Source organism: Merops nubicus, unplaced genomic scaffold (assembly GCF_000691845.1).
Source record: "Merops nubicus isolate BGI_N331 unplaced genomic scaffold, ASM69184v1 scaffold40344, whole genome shotgun sequence".
NCBI classification, from domain to species: Eukaryota; Metazoa; Chordata; class Aves; order Coraciiformes; family Meropidae; genus Merops; species Merops nubicus.
In genome coordinates, this window is record NW_008605659.1 from 409 (window position 1) to 21,522 (window position 21,114).

The 21,114-nt window shown below is 48.4% G+C and overlaps 2 protein-coding genes across 3 annotated transcripts; one reads left to right on the plus strand and one right to left on the minus strand.

Moving 5' to 3' along the window:
* Positions 1 to 24: 24 nt before the first annotated feature.
* Positions 25 to 4,788, plus strand: POLR3H (polymerase (RNA) III (DNA directed) polypeptide H (22.9kD)). Of its 2 annotated transcripts, XM_008939388.1 has the most exons (6): positions 25 to 135; positions 1,346 to 1,442; positions 2,513 to 2,599; positions 3,620 to 3,683; positions 3,887 to 4,094; positions 4,567 to 4,788. In XM_008939388.1, exons 1-6 carry the CDS (start codon positions 25 to 27, stop codon positions 4,618 to 4,620), a joined length of 621 nt encoding a protein of 206 aa, XP_008937636.1. In that variant the 3' UTR covers positions 4,621 to 4,788. The 2 variants fall into 2 exon arrangements, with proteins under 2 accessions (XP_008937636.1, XP_008937637.1); XM_008939389.1 differs by lacking the exon at positions 2,513 to 2,599 and having other exon boundaries at positions 4,567 to 4,620.
* A 1,396-nt stretch (positions 4,789 to 6,184) lies between these two features.
* ACO2 (aconitase 2, mitochondrial) lies at positions 6,185 to 20,545 on the minus strand (the record flags this gene model as incomplete). Its single annotated transcript, XM_008939391.1, has 17 exons — positions 6,185 to 6,694; positions 7,021 to 7,142; positions 7,342 to 7,474; positions 8,220 to 8,411; positions 9,516 to 9,671; positions 9,857 to 9,979; positions 10,165 to 10,276; positions 10,759 to 10,832; positions 11,571 to 11,728; positions 12,741 to 12,846; positions 13,132 to 13,223; positions 13,478 to 13,582; positions 14,646 to 14,796; positions 14,974 to 15,132; positions 16,855 to 16,947; positions 19,099 to 19,357; positions 20,403 to 20,545. Coding segments are annotated over 17 exons (2,322 nt in total), but the record flags the coding sequence as incomplete, so codon positions are not given.
* Between the last annotated feature and the right edge of the window lie 569 nt (positions 20,546 to 21,114).

The window sequence follows — 21,114 nt, forward strand, 5'->3', positions numbered from 1 at the left end:
TCCTCTGAGGTGCTTCGTGCCACCATGTTTGTCCTGGTGGAGATGACTGACACAGTAAGAATTCCTCCCTGGCAGTTTGAGAGGAAACTGAATGATTCCATTGCTGAAGAGCTAAACAAGAAATTGGCCAATAAGGTAAAGCGTGGGTGAGGTTGATGCAGGTGTCATAACGTCCCTGAGTATTTCTTCCTTTTATTTTTTCCTAATGAGGTGTGTAGGTGAGGTATCAGAATAGCTTAGATGGGAATACTGTCCCCAGTGACTGGTATCAGAGACTGAACAAAGACACAGCCATGTATTATCTCAGAGGAGACTTTTTTTTCTGCTGGTTAAGGCTATAAAGGGAAGATACTGAGATGCCAGAAGGGGCAGAGAAGCATGAAAGAGAAGTGAGAGTAACTGCTGGTTTGTGGGTAGAGCAGCTGTCCAAAACAGAGTCTGAAAAATGGATGCGAACTAATCCATCCAGTGAGGAAATTCTGAAAAGGTTGTAAATAAAAGTAGCACAGTAATACTAGAAGAGAAATGAAGGTGTTAATGGCTTAGTCTGTGCTAAGTACTTGAAATACAGTGTGGCAGTAAGGAGTTGGTCTCTGCTGCAGGATATAAAGCAGCGTTCTGTCACAGACAAGGAGGTCTCAGTTTCCCTGTGCAGCCTCTGGGACTGGGATTATCACAGCTTTCAGTGCAAGGCAGGTGCAAAACTCAAAAAAGTGCAGCTTGGGAGCATGAAGTGAGCCCAAAAGTGCAACATGAAGTGCTCAGGGGTTGTGGATAGGAGATTATACAGACAGGTTATGAAAAGCCAAAGTCTTCCCTCATCCATTGGTTACAGGTAGGTGCCTCAGGTTTTGTAGGCTGTGAAGCAATCTCAGAAGTAGCAGAGAAATTAAGATTTCTCCTCTTCTCTCCCTAGAGCTAATACAGTTGAAGACAAAGGCAAGCCTAGAGGCTTCTGAGGGTGTAACTCCTGCAAAGCCTGTTTAGCCTTTAGATAAGCTGTGGGGCTGGGGAGCGATGTCTGTGGGCAACTGGCCACTATCTTAGCAGGTCAGGTTCTCTCACCACTGACAGTCACCCCCAGGGTTTCTGTTTGTAGCAGTGTTGTTTCCAGTGCCAGTGAAAATTTATGCTCCTTTAATGCTTGAGTGATTTGGGGGTTCCCCTGCAATGCTGGGGTTGCTGAAGGGAGTGGACCAAAACAGCCTCCCCCCCCATCTCACCACCCTTCTGTTGTCTTTTGAAGGGCTGTGTGGAGTGTATAAATTTGATGGTTTGCTTGATTTAACCTGATGGGTTGCTTGATTTATTGCTTTTGGATTATTTATTTTGTGATTTGGAGCAGGTTGTGTACAATGTCGGCCTCTGCATCTGCCTGTATGATATCACAAAGCTGGAGGACTCCTACATATTCCCTGGAGATGGTGCCTCACACACCAAAGGTACTGCATTTCCCTAGTATTTTTTGATTTTAGAAACTTATTTTTTCCCCAGCTGAAATGCTGAAACACTTTTCTATGTATAACATTCACACAGCATTGGATGCTGTTTTCCTGGCTGGAAGTTTTGCTACATTTTTGTTGTAGGCTTAGACAGATCTGGTTCAGCTTACATTTCTAGTGACTTTAGAAGATAAATGACTAATTTCTTTACTTTGACAAATCTGTCTGGGTAAAAACTGCAAAGAAATGCATAAAAGCCCATTTCCTACATTTTTAAAGGTTAAAATAATTTTCTTTCAGCTGGAAGGAAATGTATTTTTCTAGTTGCAGTGTGGAAGCATAGCTTGAGCAAATTGAATAATTCCTGTTAGAAGGGAACTGGCCTGACTCTGTATAGTTACTTTGTCTAAGTTTTAACTCAAAACAGGACTCATTCCCTGCAAATAAAAGCTTCACTAATACAGAAGGATGCCAGGCTGTCCTGCTTGCTTTAATCTCCATTTAGCTCCCTAATTTTGAATTACTACTTGAACTGAAAAAAGAATATATTCTGTCTGAGTCTGGGAAAAAAGTCTGCTTTGATAAATCCTGCTGTGTCTGCTAATAACTTTTTTTTCCTTTGATTTTTTTATGTAAAAGAGGATATGAATGGATGAGTATGTACTGAGTGTGGATGGCTAAAAGGATGTTAAATGGCTCAGAAGCATTCTTTGGCTGAGACTGTCTTGGTATAGCATCCTTACCAATGCCAAATGCTTAGCCAGAAACACTTAATTTCATCTGAATAAAAAAAAAAATAGTTATTTTAGAGAATCTTTTTTACTCAGATCATATTTAACTTAATATTTAATTGAAAGAAAACACAGTGTTACCCACAAAGGTGAAAGGAGCAGAAGTATTACAAGAAAGCAGAATTTCAACCCAACTCACTCCCATTTTTCTGCCTGATCAGTGCCTGGAAGGATGTAAAAGAAGCTGCAGGAGCATTTCAGTGGGCGTGGAGGCTGTGGGGTTTTGTTGTGGTGGCTGTGGGAGGCTCACAGCTCCTGAACGATCTGCTTTCCTCACAGTGCATTTCCGCTACGTCGTCTTCCACCCCTTCCTGGACGAGATTCTCATCGGGCAGATCAAGAGCTGCACCCCAGAGGGCGTCCACGGTAAAACACCCCTGCTGGCACCAGGGGCAAGGAGCTGCAGAGCTCCTGCCTCTTGTGGAATGTTGGGTTTGGGTTGTGCAGTGCTGGGGGAGGGCTATTTAAAGGCTCTTGCTGGTCTGCAGTGCTTCTCTGACTTGAGGGTGGTAGTTTGAGTTTGGAAGCTTCTGCTCTTGCTGGTTTTGTCTGCACTCCCCTTTTGTCATTCATGTGCATGCACTTTGGACTGGATGACCCTTGGAAGTCCCTTCCAGCCCAGACATTCTGCCTCAAGAAGAGGCGAGCCCATCTGGAGCCTAGACTGGATTTGTTTTTTCACTTCAGTTAACAGAACTTGGGATTTTTTAAAGTGATAATATTGGCTTGTGTTGGTCTGATAGATCTTTCCTGTAGTTCTGCACAAATCCATCAGTGTCTCCTGTACCTGGAAACGCAGCAGGAGAATGTCTTTGTGAGCACCAAGTGCTGTCAGATTCATGGAATGCATAATTGATGAGTTGCTTTCCTTTCCCATAGGAGTCCTCCTGTAAACGAGCTCCTCAGTCGTTAAGTTAGGACAATAAGTTTAACTTGTGTGCATTTGTTGCTGAATTTGGGCATTTCCACTCTCTGATAAAACTCAACATTGTGAAAGCTCACGAGGGAGACGGGGGTTGTTCTGTCATTATATTGGTCTTTATTTAACATGTTCCATCTGTGATTTCTAAGCCCTTTTCTGTCACAGACCTCTACAGGGCCTGACTCATTTCTTGGAACGTTTTTCAGTTCCAGTCCTGCTCCAAACCACCTTTCCCTTTCCTAGCAGTCGAGAGGACTGTGCCCTCTGTTGCTGCATGGACTTTTTGCTGGGTGGTTGTTATGCTGCCAACTGCAGTTGGGCCCTCAGAAGGATTCCTATGTGCTCTCAGACATCCTTTCTGACAGAGGAAGGAGAATGTGTCTAGAAATGCATCTTAGTTGCTGGGGTGTGTGCATCACATGCAAAGAATTGGTTTTATCTAAACCAAATTCTTCTCTCTGCAGTTTCCATTGGATTCTTCGATGATATTGTCATCCCACCAGAATCCCTGCAGCAGCCAGCTAAGTTGTATCCTTTGATCCCCTTGGGTAACTTCACAGGAAAATCAGAAATGAGATGAGGGTGTCCTGGGCTGCCCAAGTGCTGACTAGAACAGTGCACTTGGAGAAATAACGGTGAGAGGGCTTTGAGCTGAGCCTGTTCCCAGAGCTGCTGGGTGACCTGCTGGGCACAGTGCTGAGTGCTTCATCCTTAACCCTTGGCGTGGGCAGTGACGAAGCAGAGCAGGTGTGGGTGTGGGAGTACGAGACAGAAGAAGGGGCCCATGACCTGTACATGGACATAGGGGAGGAGATCCGCTTCCGAGTGGTGGATGAAACCTTTGTGGACACCTCGCCGACGGGCCCGAGCTCTGCAGAGGCTTCCACCTCCAACGCCACGGAGGAAGTGCAGAAGAAAGAGGCACCCTACACTCTTGTGGTAACTGTGTGCATGGTTCATAGAGAAATGAGGTTGTTCCTGTGGTCACACTGTGTGGTGAGCCCCCCCTCCCCGGGTAGCTGATGGAAAGCAGGCTGTGGGTGCAGGATCTGCAGGTAGGAGTGGGTATAAGAGGAGCACAGCAGGGCTTGCACAGCACCTATATGGTCTTTTCCATGCAGTGGTTTGGCACAGGACCCACTTGTGTAAAGTGTGAGAGACAGGGATCTAAACCAGTGGAAGCTGTTTGCTCACAGCTGGAGAGTGTTGGGACAGCCAAGAGGTGGAATGGGAAAGTGCTTGATTCCCGAGGGCTGAATGTTTGGTGTAGTGCTTACAAGGTTTGAAGGAGTCTGGGTAAGTGCTGGGAAAAAAAAAAAAGGCAAGTACTTCATCCATAACTCATCAGGGAGAGATTTGTTAATGTTGTGTTTACTCTGTGTGGTTTACAATTGCACACTCCCTTGGACAGGGATCCATCAGTGAGCCAGGCCTGGGCCTCCTATCATGGTGGACGAACAGCTAGCTGCAGTCAGAGCCTGCTCTGCACAGAGCCCTTCCTGTGCCTGCGTGGGGATGATGGGACCCTGCTGCTGCTCGCTGCTCCTCTGGAGCGGAAGGAGAAATCAGACCTGCCATTCTCTGTATCCCCTTCAGCTTCCACCCTGCCAGAGCGAGACAGTCCCTTTCAAGAACTGTCTTCACTCATCTAGAGAAGTGAATTTACAAGCAGAAAAAGCCTTGAGCGCAGCAGCGACCGACTCAGCTGGAGCTCTCCTGCCCTGGAGGGGAAACTGGAGGTCTTCTCCTTGCCTGAATTAAGAAGGGAGTTGACTTCAGTGAGTGAAAGCAGGAGAGAATGCCTGTCAAGAAGGATTGTGTCCTTGGACTGAGAGCTTGATCTCAGGGGGGTAGAAACTTGCCTTTCTTTTGACAGAAAATGGAGAAAAAACAGCAAAAGACTGGAGCTAGAGGTGTGGTACTCTGGGGGTCTGGCAAATGCTGCTGCTGAGAGGGTAGGGGAGGTGGTGGTGGTGATGTTCTATTAAGGATGGGAACCTTACCCGTGGCAGAAATCAGCCAAAGAGAACTGGAAGGACAGTGGTTTACCCAAAAGTAATGTGGGCTCTGTGCAGGTAACGGCTGTGGAAAGCCACAGGCTGCTTTGTGCTGATGGAAATACTGCACTGGGTGGGCTCAGTTATGAAGAATGAGCTCAACTTTGCAGGAGTTGGACTCAAAATACATACTATGAACAGAAATGGACTTGAGGCTGCTTTGAGTAAGCAAAAGAGTTGTTTGTGGGGGAGTGTTTGTACCAGAAATGGAATCAATGGTGAAAACCACCCAGCCTGCCTTCCTCTACAATTCTGGGGGGGGGACTATGAGCTTCCTGCCTAGCAGGGAGAAAAAAAAGTTGCCTCCTGCAGTTTAGCTACTTGGATTTCAAGGCAGCCAGTGTTGAGACCAACACTCTGCTCTGCCAGTCAGTAACAAACAATTCCCATTGCCCTCCCTGACAGCAGTGAAAGGAAAAGGGGCGAACAAAACAGGAGTAAAATCTCTGCAGGGCCCAGTGCCAGGGGAGCGACGTTGGATGCAGTGACAGAGCCAGGCATGCCTGGCAGGAAGGGGCTGCCAGTCCTTGGGTCTGCTCAACCTCCAGCCGTGCAGACAAAGCCTGAGTCACCAGCAGCATCCTTAGAGCCCTTGAATTCTGAGCTGCTATTCCTGGTGCTTTGCCCTAATTAAAAGGGAGCCTCGGATTCTTTAGGTTCACCCAGTAACAGGTCCATCTGCTCAGTGAGCTTAGCCAGTGCTAGCTCTGGAGCAGCAGTGCTCAGAGAGGCCAGGGTGGAAACAAACTGCACAGAAACCTCCCCATCTGTTTGTAGAGGTGGAAAAGGAAGGTGGGATAAGGGACAAGCAGCACATAGCAGCTGTGAGGGACCTTGTGTTGTGCACAGGAATGATTTTACAGCGTAACCACCGGGCAGGTGCCATCCTGTATCCCCCAAGAAGTTCTTTCCCACCCTGTCAGGAAAAGCAGGAGGCAAAGGGCAGGATTATGAATAGAGCAAACATGAGGCAGAAGAGATGGTTCACATTCTTTATTGTCCTTTTATTTCTTTAGCCATCAGTAAAATGAATGGGTGGAAAACAACCAACTGAGCAGCCCAACCCACCTTAAGCTGGTTATTTCCAAATATAAATAACTGTGGGACAACTGAAATTGAGCCAATATAGAAAAAGGGAGCTGGGAAATTGAAAAGACAAAAAGTAAGCCTAGCTGCACTCCCTTTTCAAAGTGTCAGTGAAGAGGAAGTACCATAACAAAAAGGAAGCTATGGTTACATTTGATCAGACGTTTATTCCAACAGGAGGCATGGAATTGCACTTTTCATGAAAATGCCAGAGCTGAATCGAGTCCAGAGCACCAGGGGCACCGTGCACACTTAGCTGGATTTCTGCTGCAGCTCCTTCATTCTGTTGAGGGCACTGCCAGCCTGGAACCACTCGATCTGCGACTCGTTGAAGGTGTGGTTCAGCATGATTGTTTCTTGGCTCCCGTTGGGATGCTTGATGATGCATTTCAGAGGCTAAAGGAAGAAGATGATAGTTTTATTTCCCCACCCTTCTCTTTCAAAGGAGCAAGTTCACTGGAGGTTCTCACAGGAAAAGTCCTACGTGGTTTGAAAGGATTGAAAATGGAGGATCGTAGCTCAGGGTGGGGTCAGAGTTCCTTCTAGGGGCTGCTGGTGCTTAAGGCAACAGGTCCAGGGATTCAGAATATCACACAAGGGTTTCTCACTACTACTCAGAACTGATTCTGACCTGCTCTGTGGGGTCGGGGGGCCCTAAAGTGTCTGGGCTGGGTGGCAGATCAAAGGGGGCTGTGCTGCCTCAGGGGACGCCAGACAGGTACCTTTCCAGGTGCAAAGTCTGCCAGCCCCACGATGCTCAGCTTGTCCACGGGATGGATCTTGTTGTAGTCTGATGGGTCAGCAAAGGTAAGAGGCAGCAGACCTTGCTTCTTCAGGTTGGTTTCTGTGGAGAACAAACCACAGGGCTCCCTTGTAACAACACCCCACAGGGGGCAGGATTGATTTCTGGCTGCCCAGCGCTTCTCAGAGCAGCATTCCAGCAACAGAACCAGCAGGTCTGTGCCTGCAGGCATTGAGCCCCAGGGCGAGGTGAACACGGCTCCCACCCAACCCAAACACATCCTGTTCACACCATCCCTCACCGTGGATCCTGGCGAAGCTCTTGGTGATGATGACCCTGCCCCCTAAGTGGCGTGGCTCCAACGCCGCGTGCTCCCGGCTTGATCCCTCTCCGTAGTTCTCATCCCCAATAACTGCCCATTTTACGCCCATTTTCTGTGATACAAAAATAGATTTACATTTCTGCATTCACTCGAGTGAGGAATTAACAGTTAATATCCACCCACACATCCAGTTTCAGTGCTGTGCTCTGGCACACTCCCCTGGACGGCTCCCTTCGGTTCCGAGGAAGGACAGATCCAAAGGAATTAAGTGACCACAGCAGGAAGGGGCTGAGGAGTGTCCCTGGGACCCAGAGCAAATCCTCACTGCCACCTTTCCTTCCAGGGCCCCATGCCAGAGCAGCATTCACAACCACCATGATCATGGAAAACCTGAACTTCAGTCTACTGGGAGAACCCATCTGAGACCACTGCCAAGCTGTCCAGAGGGTAAAAAGGACATTTTGTGAGGTTCTAAGCCAGGTCTTACAGAATGAAGTGGACAAGATTAGAATTCATTTTAACATCAGTCTAGTCACAGGTGAAACACTCCAGGTGGTGGGATTTAGCTGCAGCCTGAGGACACCCGTGCCTTGTATGGCATGCAGTGCCTGAAAGAGTTCTTCCTCTGTCATCTATGACTCCTGGGCCCCTCTGGGCCACCAGATCCTGTTGCAGGCAGGGAGAGACTCTCCTACAGGAACTGCCATCAGCGAAAGTGCCAAGAAAAAGCCTCAACGCTGAGTGAATTCCTAGCCGCTGTCAGCTGGGAGCAGGAGGAGCGTGAGATCCTCAGCCTTGGCACGGGCTGCCCAAAGTGGAACCATCCTCTCCAGCCAGGCAGCAGGGGAACAGCTCACCTTGTAGTAACGGGCTGTGTCTGGAACTGGCCCGAACTCCTGGGTCAGGGCATTCCTCACAGAGTTGGCCTTGCCATTCTCGATGTTGATGGCACCGATGAGCAGGTTGTTGGAGATGTTGTCCAGGTGGCCACGGAATTTGAGCCACGGTCCAGCTGCAGAGATGTGGTCAGTGGTACACTTCCCTTTTACCTAAAAGGCAGCAGAAGAAACAGCTTAGGATGGATCTGTGACTTGAGCCTTCCTCAACACTTGTTACCCTGAAGGATCCTACTTCTCTTTTTAAAGGCATAAACTGGGGAATTTTGGATCAGACAAACCCTGCATCTGTTACAGGGTCAGGACACTCTAGGGCAGAACACAATGGTCATTCTGCATGTGTTGGGCAGGAAGAACATCCCCCCTTCCAAAGGGTAAATCACAAAAACGTGCTTAGCATGAGACCTCCTGCCACGTCTTCACCTCCCTCAGCAGCAGGTACAAAAAGCAATTAAGCCCTTCCTGCTACAGTTCAGCCTCCCTGCTGGGGCAGTGCAGCAAGATGCCAGGTAGAGTGGAAGCTTTGAGGGAAAACCTGTAACTCTTCTCAACTTTTAAGAACAGAATCCCCAACCAGAGGTAATGGCCTCCCAGCTGCTGAGTCCCCCAGTGCTTGATGCGTGTCAAACAGCTCAGCGTGGCCCTTGGGAGTACCTGCACCTCTGCTGTTGAGAGCCAGCAGTGTCCCTAAGGGCCAGCTCCCAAGGGACTGCATTTCAGAACCCAGCACTGAAGCTTTCAGCCTGTTAACTCGCCACAGGCAGTGAGGAGAAATCTGTGTCTTCATTAAGAGATTGAAATGCAATGTTTAAATATTATGAAGTAATTTTCTATCAAATGGGAAGAGAATGTACATGCTGATGGATGCAGAGTTCCTAATGACCTCATTTCAGACAAAATACATCTTAGAACAGTCAGGTATTGGAGATGCTAATTAAAGAACTCATCCACCTTTCTGCTGCAGGTTATAACTGGGACAAATGCTGCAGACTGCAAGGTATGGGTAGAATTGTATTATAGATGGTATAACAAGCTTCATTTTTCATGGTATCAGCTAACTGCTAGCCCAAAGGAGAAAAGTCTCTTAGTTATAATAGAAATATCAGAAGGAAACGCCTGGAAGGAATCACCTGCTTCACTTTCCATAACAATGTGGCCATAGGGGAGGAAGTCACAAGACAGCTGAAAGGCACATCCAAAGCTTCTAGAAGCTGATGTGCAAACCCCAGTTTGACCAGTGCTGTCACAGCCCCTGACCTTGATGAGGATCAGCATGTCCTCTAGATCCTTGCCATCCCACTTGTCGAAGGGCTCGAGGAGCTGCAGGCGCTGGCTGGTGGGGCTCACGTCCACGTGCTGCCCACTGCCATCCTTGGGAGGGTACTGATAGGTGTCCTGGCCTGGGTCAAACTCCTTGCAAAGAAGAAAGGAAAATCATCAGCCTCGGCCATCCCCAACAGCATGTGAAGAGAAGACGCAGACCTACATGTTCCAGTTTAACACGAAGGGAGAGGTCAGCACATGAAGTTCCCTAGCTACACACAAAATGTTCCTAGTGATGGGTCTTCCCCCCCTCCCTCTCCACACCGAGCAGTTACCAGCTTGGGCAGCTCATCTGCATCAGGTGCTTCTAGTTTAAACTTCTTCCCATCTGCTCCTGTCAGGTAATCTGTCTCAGGGTTAAATTTTAGAGTGCCAGCAATGGACAAGGCTGTGACAATCTGAAAGGGAAAAACAAAACCATCCATTTAAAGGCGTATCCAACCTCCCATGTCTTCATTTGAAAGTTCTGTGCCTAACAGTCTCTAAGCCAGCAGCCAAGCTACAACCCAAGCTATGCTGGGTCCCTCCTGCAGGCAGAGGACTATCTGCCAAGACAGCCAGCAGCCCTCCTGCTGTCCCTTACCTCTGGAGAGGTGACAAAGGCATGAGTCTCGGGATTGGCATCGTTGCGGCCCGTGAAGTTCCTGTTGTAGGATGTAACTATTGTGTTTTTCTCTCCTTTCTTGATGTCCTTCCTGCAAAAGAAACAAAACGTGTTCATCAAATCCAAAGGGACCACCACCTAAGTGCCCTGCCTTTGGACATCCCACCAGCAATGACAAAGCCACATGAGAACACAGCTCCCACCCCTTCTCTTGGGAATTTTCTTCTCTGCCACTCCAGGGATTGAAGCTGGACTAGTTTATTTTGGCTCTTTTAAAAAAGGAGGACACAAACTCCAGTCCAGTCTCACAGATAACAAATACCCCCACACTTTTTGCCTACTCTAAGAAGCCTCCAAGTGTGGCCAGACTTGTGGCCATTCTGCAGCTTCATTCATCCACAGGCTCAGTATAAATCTGGAGTGTTTAATTTCTCCTCCTCCAGTGCCTATCAGACAGCTACGGCCAAGGGGCTTTTAAGCATTGAGTTTTAATTTCCAGCCTGTTATATTTACAACCAAATTTGGCTTCAGGAGCTAAAAGATACAAAGCTACAGCAAGGTCTTTCACTTTACCTGTCCCACTGGCCAATGCATGGCCCACAGGCGTTGGCAAGCACCAGCCCTCCAACATCGCGCAGGATTTGTGCCTGGGGGTAGAGAACAACTTTGTTACTAGTAGAAAGTCTGCAGTAAGTTTCTGGGGGTGCTCTTTCAGGGGGGGAGAGGACACCTGTCTTCTAACAGAAAGCACCAAGCCCAAGACAATTCCGCTCCTTGTTTCATTTGCAAGTTTTGAGTCACTTTCATAAATAACATGGGGGTTGAGCTGCTAAGGTTGACTGTAGACTTGGCTGGAGAAGGCATTGGACAGGAGCAGACAACTGGATGTATCCACATCGACACGGTCCCCACACTGTCACAGCATCTATCCCTTACTAAATATTAGAACTAATTAAAACTTCTTTTCTGCACAGAAAAGGGGAGAAAGCTGACAATGATTCCTCTATGGAAACACTCCTTTTAAATCAAACGTGAGTTTTGCCCTAAGTTTAGTCTAAAATGGGAACCACCTTCCAACAAAGGGATGCTCACATGCTAAACAAGGAAAAAAACAGGTTTCAGGCTAGCCCTTCATCAACCACGGCCATCCACAGAACCCCAGGAGCACGAGGCATCCCTTGCCATGCATGATGTTATCTCCTCAGGGCCCCAGCTCCTGGTAACTGTCCAGTTAGTAAAGATACCAGGTCAAAACCATGGTGAGGTCAGGACCCAGAGGCACAGTACCACAATGCTGGTTACTGCCTCAGGAGACAAGGCTTAAGCAGGTTCCGTCAGTGGTGTGCAGGCTCTGAGAAGCGCCTGGCCCTGCCTGGAGCACTCACGTAACCGTCTCTTTCGATGGTGGCGCGGATCTGCTCGGAGCCCGGGGTGATGGTGAACTTGGACTTGCACTTCAGCCCGTGGGCCAGCGCCTGCTTGGCCACCGCTGCAGAGCGGCCCATGTCCTCATAGCTGGAGTTGGTGCAGCTGCCAATCAAGCCTGTGATGTTTGACAGAGAGAGAGAAGGGTGGTTACTGCAGCCCTGGTTCTAGGAAGCTTCTCCCCAGCTAATCTCTCAGCAGAAAAAAACAAGGGACAACCACCTTTTCTGCTGAAATGGTTTCAGGCACTAACCCAGCAGCAGACTGGAGTCACAAGCAGTTCCTGGTCTGGCTTTGGAGGTTGCACAGCCAGGTCACACCACCCCACCACTAGTCTGGTTATTGTTTTACAGGATCTGTCATCTACTTGTATGTTGGTTAAGCAAATTGCCACACAGAGGTGGTGTTCCACAGAGAATGGGAAGGCTTCAAATCAAGATAGCGAGAAATGGAGGAAATTATGAAATGAAAGCATCCTTTGCTACAGTATGAAGGACATACTGTACCATCCTGACAGCATTCTGGTGCTAACCAGCAAAAAACAAATTCCCTTTCAGTTATAGCTGCTCTTGATCCTATTTGTAACACTACTGAACACATTTCCCACCTGGGATGTGCCCTTTCCTCTGTATTTATCTGTATTCTTTTCATTCGTCCATGAGCACACTTGAGAAGCCATCCATCAGGTTACTGTTCCCCAGGCCCCAAAATCTCTTTGGGACAGCACATACTGACTTTACTGTGTCCCAGGAGCTCAACAGCCCACTGCTGGGAGGACTGACAGTCACACTCCTGACAGATCCACTCAACAGACCTTTTATTGAAGGTGCTTCTCAACAGGTAATGTTCCTGTCAACCCAGTCATTCAGGAGTTTCCACGAAGGGAAAAAAAAACTTGTCTGAGGCTAAAACCTTCCAACTACTTCAGATCTCACCACCTGGCCAAGGTGATCACTACTCTTCCCAGCAAATTCACATGGCCATGAAGAGACAACAGTGCAGCGAAGTCCCAGGACACGGAGCAGTGATGAAGAGATTGGATCCCAAGCTACGTGACCAACCACTTATCCCAAGACAGCAACATTTATGCCACAAAGAGGAAGGCAGAGGAAAGAGCAAATGCTACCCACCAACTCTGATATCAACAGGCCAGCCCTCCTTTTCTGCCACAGCACCAATATCTGACACAGGGTGCGCCAGGTCTGGTGTGAAAGGTCCATTGATATGCGGTTTCAGCTTTAAGAAACAGTGACAAAGTCAGAAATCATAGCAGCCAAGAAAAACCCCAAAACACAGCAGCAAACCAATTCCTTTCCCAGCTCTGTCTGGCAGCTGTTTAGATAGGAGTCTCCTACAGGAACGAGGAAGCAGGAGCTGTCAGTGAAGCAGACCCAAGCGTTCGTTACACCTTCTAGCACGGCCCCAGGGGGGTCACACTGAATCAATCCCCAGCTTCCTCCGCCTCCACGCAAAGCAGAGTCACCTCACAAGGTCCAGGGTGGGGAGCAGAGGAAGCCTTACCTCACTGAGGTTGAGTTCTATCACCTGGTCATACTGGCAACCAGAATCCGGTACCAAGTGTTGCTGGAATTCATCCGCCAGCTTGGCTATGTCTGCAATAAGAAAGGAGATCTGAAAAGGGCTGCAAGTATGAGGGAAAAGACAAGGCTTGGAACAACTAAACACAGGGGGTGCACCATACACTGCCCCAGCCACTTCATCTGTGGACTCCCCACTTGTACCAGATGGCCCACGGGGACCACACCAGGTCAGAGTCACATCATACACCACTGTGGGAGGATGCTGCTCCCAGAATCCTTCTCCTGGACCCACACTCCCACCCACTCCAACCCCCAAACCCTCTTACCAGCTCGCCCAGTCTTGCCCAAGTATTTCTTCATCCGTGCGTTGTAGGGGAAGATGGATGTGGTAGCTCCAATTTCAGCTCCCATGTTACAGATTGTTGCCATGCCTAGAGAACCAGTGGGAGAAGAGACCACAGGGTCAGAGGGAAAGTCCAAGGCCATTCAACTCTTGAAAAGTCAGTCCATGGAAAAGGCAGCCAAGAGATCAGGGCGTTAGCCACAGAACCCTAATTCCACAGGAGAGAGGACACACCCACTACCTAATGTTGCTGATCAATACAGGGCCTGCAGCAAGATCTGTCTGCAAGGAGCAAGGTGAAAGGGACTGTGATGTTTGCAGATGCTGGAAGGATGATGGGGAACCCTCTGTCTGCAGTGAGCACCAAAGAAGTTTGCTCACAGCACTGGGATCAACTCTGCCTTTGAAGGGTACAGTGACAAAGCTGTAGAAGCTGCTCTTTCACATTTAGCAAGCTAGAAGCAGATAGTGCAGGTCAAGTTTCTCAGATTTCATAGGAGAAAAATCCCAAACTGCTCTCTGTAAAGCTAAATATTCCAAGTTGTAGCCAAGCCACACAAATGGAGAGCAGCCCAGCCTGAAGGCTCTCCTCCAACCCAAAGGGAGGGACACGTCTCCTAATCAGGTCTTGACAACTGCAACTTTTGCAGTACCCCACAGTTAACTAGTGGAGACTGCACGTTACAAACTGCTGCCTTCTGCTCTGCTTCCTTAGAAAGCTTCTTCTTCAGCAGCTGTCACACACGTGCCTCCTTCAACCTGTTTCTTTCCTCTATCCACAGCCTATTTTAGGCTGAAATGAAAACGTCGTCCTTTATCTCTGGCACCCCCACCCTCTAAGCACACTCCAGAATCCCTCCACCCCTACCCTGCTCCTGGCACACCATCTTACAGGGTTCTTCACAATTCACCGCTCAGTCTTCTCAAAGTCACAGCAGGTTTAATGGAGAGGCCACTTTTTCACCAAGGGGTGCTGTCTTGTTACACCTCTCTCACCCACACCCCCAGCTTGCCACATCCAACTCACCTGGGCAGGCTGAGGGAGAACATTTAGCTCCTCTTGCCCCATTCCCTTCCCAGCCTCACAGACAACTCAACACCCAGCTCCAACAGCTATCCACTCTCCAGAGAAGAGACCTGTGTTGTCTTACCAGTGCAAGAGATTGAATCCACACCAGGCCCGTGGTACTCAATGATGGCACCGGTGCCACCCTTGACAGTGAGGATGCCAGCCACCTTCAGGATCACATCTTTAGGAGAACTCCAGCCTGAAAGCTTGCCAGTCAGTTTTACACCAATAACCTGAGCAAATTCAATGGGGAAAGAAAAAACAACATACTGACACAATTTCCTTTCAGCAGCCAAAACAATTTCTCAGAATTTTCCCTAAGGATCTGGATGGTCACAAGATGAAAAAAATATTCAAGTATCAGAAAACGTGCACAAGTATTCTTTTTCTAGTATTCTTTTTGCTCCTACCTTTGGGCATTTGAGCTCCCAAGGGATTCCTGCCATGACATCTACAGCATCAGCTCCCCCCACGCCAATGCAGATTCCTCCCAGGCCCCCTCCGTTGGGGGTGTGTGAGTCTGTGCCAATCAGCATAACCCCAGGGTAGGAGTAGTTCTCCAGAATGATCTGTAGATAAAAATGGGATTGTTTGCTTGTTAAGGAAAGAGGGGGAAGACAGTGAAAAAGATGATAAGTATAAGAATTTAGATCAGTTTGTATTTGCAGGTTTCAGTAGCAAGAAACTAATCAAATTTGGTTTGGATTGGAAATTCATTTCTGTTTTAAACTCCCTGCAGAGGATGTAATGACAGAACAAGGCACCAGGTCACAGCCCCAGGATCCTTGCTCATCCCAGGATAGTAAGAAAACTTAGAAAGTCATCTCCATTTTTTCACTGGGAGACTCCTTCCTTCCAGTTTGGGCTTCTGCTAAGGTGCCACCTCTGTTAAGGCTCAAGAGTCCATTCCATAAGTCTCCACACCCTTGTTCTGAACAAGCCAGTTCATCTATCCAATGCTAGCAAGACCTTTCACACTCCTTATGCTCCCACAGCAGCAGGACACCAACAGGCTCCTCCAGTCCACGCTGCCAGCCAAAACCTCAGCCCAGAGAAGAACCCTTCACAAACACACTGAGAGGCTGCCCTTCCCTTACGGCTGCTATTGATTCCACACCAGATTCTTCCACTAGTAACAAAACCACAGAATAATTCTTTAATGCAAAATACTGCAATAGTGCAAGAAAGGTCACTTCCCAGGCCTCACTGTGCCAGAGCTATCCAGCACCACCAGATTTCTCCACCCAGAGAAGGTCAGATGGAAGGAAGCTGGTAGCCACAGCACGGAGCTGTGCTGCCACGTGACAGATGAGTGGTTTCAAAGCACAATGACCTGAGGTGTTCCCATAACCTTTTGGAGAGTTCACCTGTTCTATTTCCTTTCTCTCTTGCACCACACCAAATTAAAGTAATCTTAGTAACTCATCTTGTAGCTAAGAAGACAAAGCAGAGAGTTCTGGACTGGACCTAGTCACAAGTTCCCTGCTGACAGGGCACGTCTCAGTCACCCATTGTCCTCTCCTTCTGCTTCATGCTGCATTTCAGTCTTTGCTGCCTGTGACTCAGAGGAACAAGGAAAGATGCCTACTGGACCCACAAAGAAAATCAAGCAAGAGCAAGTTAGGGAAATGCTGCCAGAAGTGGTTTTAAAAGACAAAAAGCCTCAGTGAGTGGTGAGCCATCGTGGGACAGTCACATTCTTTTAAGGTGCAAGTGCTACAACCAGACAATCTCCAAGTGGAAACTGGCTTGCAGTTTATTCTGTTCACAAAGCAACCTGTTACATCTTCAGCACTTTAAGTAAGCTGCTGTTTGGTGTCCTTACACACTCTCCTGGGTTTTCTGGAACCAAATGCATACAAAATAACCCTAAAAATTATGTTCCCAAAGCTGCTTTGCTTCCCACCAACATCCATCCCCATTAGCCCTGTGTTGCCAGCTTCATGGCATCACCCTGCTGCTCCCAGCCATACCAAGAGGAGCCAGCCCACAAGCAGTGGAGATATTTCAGGCTCCTGTGATTCACGTGGCATGCTGTTGGCACTACCTAATCACACATCAGGTTACAGTCTGACCAAAATAACCCTTAATGAAAGCCACTCTTGTCAAAGATAACTGAGAGAGAGAGAGAGAGCAGGCAAGAAGCCTCACTCACCTCAAGGAAAGCAAGTTGTTTCCCTGAGCTGGTGAAATCCTCTGCAGGTTTGCACTCCAGTTCTCCCTTCCCAAGGTAGAAGAGCCACCACATGGTCAAAGGCTGCAAACACATACCACACACACTCACACTTTACCTGGTGGATGATTCCTGAGCCAGGCTTCCAGAATCCCACTCCATACTTGGCACCGGCTGTGGCTAGGAAGTTGTACACCTCCTGGTTTATGTCCTGGACACAGGGAAAGGCACGGCGTGAGTGACAGGCTCTGTCCTTCTGGACATCAAAGAGCTCCTTTAACACTCCCTTCCCTCCTGTAGTTTGCTCCACGGTTTTGTAGCAGCTAGAGGGAGGTGTCTGTCCCTCTTTGAACACCAGAAGGGCCCCAGACTGTTTGTCCGTCAGCTGGAACAGGCCATTTAATTTCATCCAACTCGTAGCTCTACTAAGGCAGCTTTTTTCACCTCCAATTCCAAACAGCACAATTAAAGTAAACCCCTGCCAATACAGCATTTAAAACCCCTCTGCTTGTTTCTTGTCATGTCAGGGTGGTTTTTTTTAACCCCTTTTCCTCTCCTCTAGCCCCTCCTTCCTTCCCTACCAGCTGTTCTTTTTGCTTCACAGATGCTTTGCAGACACTCCAAACCCCTTAGATAAGCATTTTGGCTTTATTTTTACAGATTTACAAGTGGCACAGGAAGCTGCACGCTGCCAGGGGAGTCACTGGGTGTCACTTGTCATTCTACCAGTCCCCTGTCTCAGGCTCACACAATGCTGCTGTTCTTGCTGTGCTATCAACATTACTGGTGGAGATCACACCAAGAAACTGGTGGTTAGACTAACCGTGGTTACCAAGGAAGTATGACACTAGTATGTCCTGATAGTCCTTGACAGAGGAGTGGCAGAGGAGATAAGATAAGCAACAGAGTTTCTTACAGGCTGTTCTCATGCAGCTACCCTTTGGAATAAAGAGAAAGGGGAGGCTGCAGAGAATGGAAGGATTGTCTCAGCACACATTTGCTGAAGTTTCCCATGAGGCGGCAGCAGCTCCTTCAGCCTCTTTTTCCACTGGGAGTCGGGTCACTTCCCTCTGTTTGTGCACCCCTCCCCCAGGGAAGCAGGCTGATGTGCCAGGAGCAGATCCAAACCACGCTTGGCCCTGCCAGCATTCATTGGGTGCCAACTGGCAGCAGCAGAACCCAGTCAGAAGAAGGCAGGACCTTTACTTGTTCTGCTCAGAACAGATGGCAGAGGAGGGACTGGGCTTAGCTTGGGGCTGCAGTGAATGTGATTGCACTACAGAGAACAACTGCATGAGTAAGAGGAAGACTGGAGGTGAAGGGAAGAAACTGTCTCATTCACTAAGTCCCAAATTCTTAATCGTACAACTCAGCACTGGAAGAAGTGGAGCAAGAATTTCCCCTCTTCACTCCTGAGTGGCATAAGTTGCTTTAATGCAGCCTGAAGAAAGAAGCCAGAAGCAGTTACTTCAGTGTCAGGAGTTTCTGAGCATACAGACTAAAACCTTAAACTGCAGCTGAGTCCCCACAAACTGTTGGCTGTTTGAAAGTTTTGGTATCAATGCCCAAGGCACAATTCTTCCTGGCTCTGACAGGGGACTTGGCTGGCTCCACTCAGAGTAACAAGATTTCCCCCACCTCCCTGCTATGCTAAGAGCATGTTCTTCCTTGCTAGATGCATTGTGGTATGTAGGACAGAAGTGAACATGTTTATATTTAACAGAAGCCCCCACGGAGGAATAAGCAGTAAAACAGTGAGTGGGAAATTCATAAAAGGCAGCTGGGCAAAGACCACATTGAAATTCCCAAATAAAACCCAACATCCTCCATGCTTCTATACACATCTGCACCTTCTGCTAGCCCTGAAAGTGGCACATGCTTCAGTCAGTGTTCTTCAGCTAATCACTGGTAAATTGTTTGGGAAACAAAAGTAATTTGCTGTCCCCTCACAGGACACACCAGCACAACGCAGCCCCACGTTCAGGAAGCTTTTCAAGCTGCCACACTGCAGCATAAAGAGCATAACTCTCTAGAGTAATCCACCTTCCTTTTTTCCCCCCCTTGAAATACCTTTTTCCTCTTCCCTTAGCTGAAATATCTTCTCATTCTCCAGAACACACGTATGACCTAGGCTTCCATCATTCCCAGATTAAGACTAGCTTTTCCTACGTTCACAGTCTATGAAACCATGTAATAGATGACTAACAGCTGAAAAACTCCCATTTACTCTGTTTCTTTGCTGCATTTGACCTCTCTACAGAGCTGAACACCCCGGGCAACCTGTTACCATAAAAAAACCCCTCATCCTTCGACTGGAAGGAGACTTTGAGACAGACAGAACTCAGGTCCCTGCGCCAGTGACCTTGGCTCTCCGAAGATCCTTCTCCCCCCCGGCCTGGGCTTCGATGAGGTGGTCGCAGTGGATGGTGGAGGGCACGGCCACCTTGGGCAGCCCACTGCTGATGAACTGCAGCATGGCCATCTGGGCGGTGGCGTCCTGCATGGCCACGCGGTCTGGCCGCAGCCGCAGGTAGGTCTTGCCCCGCTCAATCTCCTGCTTCTCTGGGTCATCCAGGTGCCCATACACGATCTTCTCAGACAAGGTCAGCGGACGGTCAAGCCTGGGGAGAGGAAGTTTAGTAGCTGCATCTTGTCTGCTTCAACGTTCGCCATTTTAAGTGCGTGACAGAGCGATCCCCTGTGTCACTCAGAGTTTTAATGCCTACTAGTACACAGAACGCTGCACGCTCTTCTTGCAGCACTAAAATATCAGCTGGCTAAAACAAGGGCTTGGCCCAGGAAGATCAGAAGTATACAGATTGATGCCACTTTATTGTTTTTTTCTATCATCTTCCTCTAAAGGAAAGGAAACTGCTCATTTCTTAAGTCGTACCTCAGGACAGCAAATGTGGAGGTGAGACAGAGGTCAGACTCAACTCACAAATACCAGATCCCACAGCAAGCAAGCACAACTAAGCAGAGTTTCATGACCTCAGACCTTTCATCCTGTGGCTGTATCAGTTGAGGAACCTATTTCTGTCAGTGGTGAGATCTTCTGAGAAGCAGCCAAGTAAACATAACGACATGAAACGAGAGCTATCGCGTTTAACGAAGGACACAAAGGCTGAAGGACATGTCACCCAAACCACTGCCACGGTAAGTGGAGCAGGAATAAGTGGATCAGAAATGAAAAAAGAGCATGCACACAAGCCTCCATCAGCAGATTAAGGTCATTATGTTTACATAGGCTATGAATTCCTAGCCCTCCTTTCCGTGCTTAACACCTACAGAGGGACAGAGAACATTCCCTGTCAAAACACAGTATGAGGGAGCATCAGCCTCTAATAACTGCTGCCCACACGCTGCCTCCCCAGAAAATGGCAAGGGGAACACAAAGGCTCCTCAGAGAGGGCATTAAACGAAGGGGACAGAGCCCTTTCTAGCACTCCTCTGCATCACCCCTGCAGCGCTTCACCGTAACCTTCAACCCTTCCCACAGGGCCCCACCACTGTGTGGAGACACTACAGCTCATGCTGCGCTCCGTCTGCAACTGCCCCTGCCCAGAGATGCTCCCCCTAGTAAATATTCCCTCTGGCAGGGGCCCATGATGCTTTTTTCCCCCCTCTTCCATCACTAAACTCTGCACAAGAGCCCTCCCTCCTTACCTCTTGCGAACGATGTTGATGTTCTTCTCCAGCTTCTCATAGTTGATGTACTCGTTGGGCTCAAAGTGGCTCATGGCCACCTTGGCCCGCTGGCACAGGACAGGAGCGACATGGTAGCGTCGTACCCCACGGGTCAGGGCATGCTGGAAGAAAGGAGAGGGTCAGCTCTGGAGCCTTGGAAATGAACTCCTGCAACAGGCCAATAAACCCGCTGGGTTTCAGTTGTTACTCCTGGGATTTGGCAGGCTGAGGAGTAGAAAAATTACAAAGGTTTTTTTAAAGGCACCCAGCAAATGTTTGATTGTATGATACTGCATATGAAAGTGAGACACCAGGTTACTCAGAATGTTTACTAAACTATTTTACATTTCTATTTACAGCACCAGATGCCTTATGCTATCAGTGAGAAAACTGCTTTCAGGCAACACAGAAATAATCCTGAAGCAAAGACCAGTTCTCTGTACTCCTGACAGAGCACAGCCATGGTGAGGAACCACCTAGATTTGGCTTGGTAGCTTCCACAGTGAAACAATTCCTTGGAACAGGGGAGAAGAGCAGGCTATGGCAAGGCACCTTTGCAGCACCTGACCTGAAGGAGAGAGGTCAGTGCCCAGGGCTAAAAGGCTCTCAAACAGCTTTGGAAACTGAATCTGAGGACAGCCTCCACAAAAGCTTCCAAGGATCTGTTCACGCATTTCTTAAGTCTCTTGAA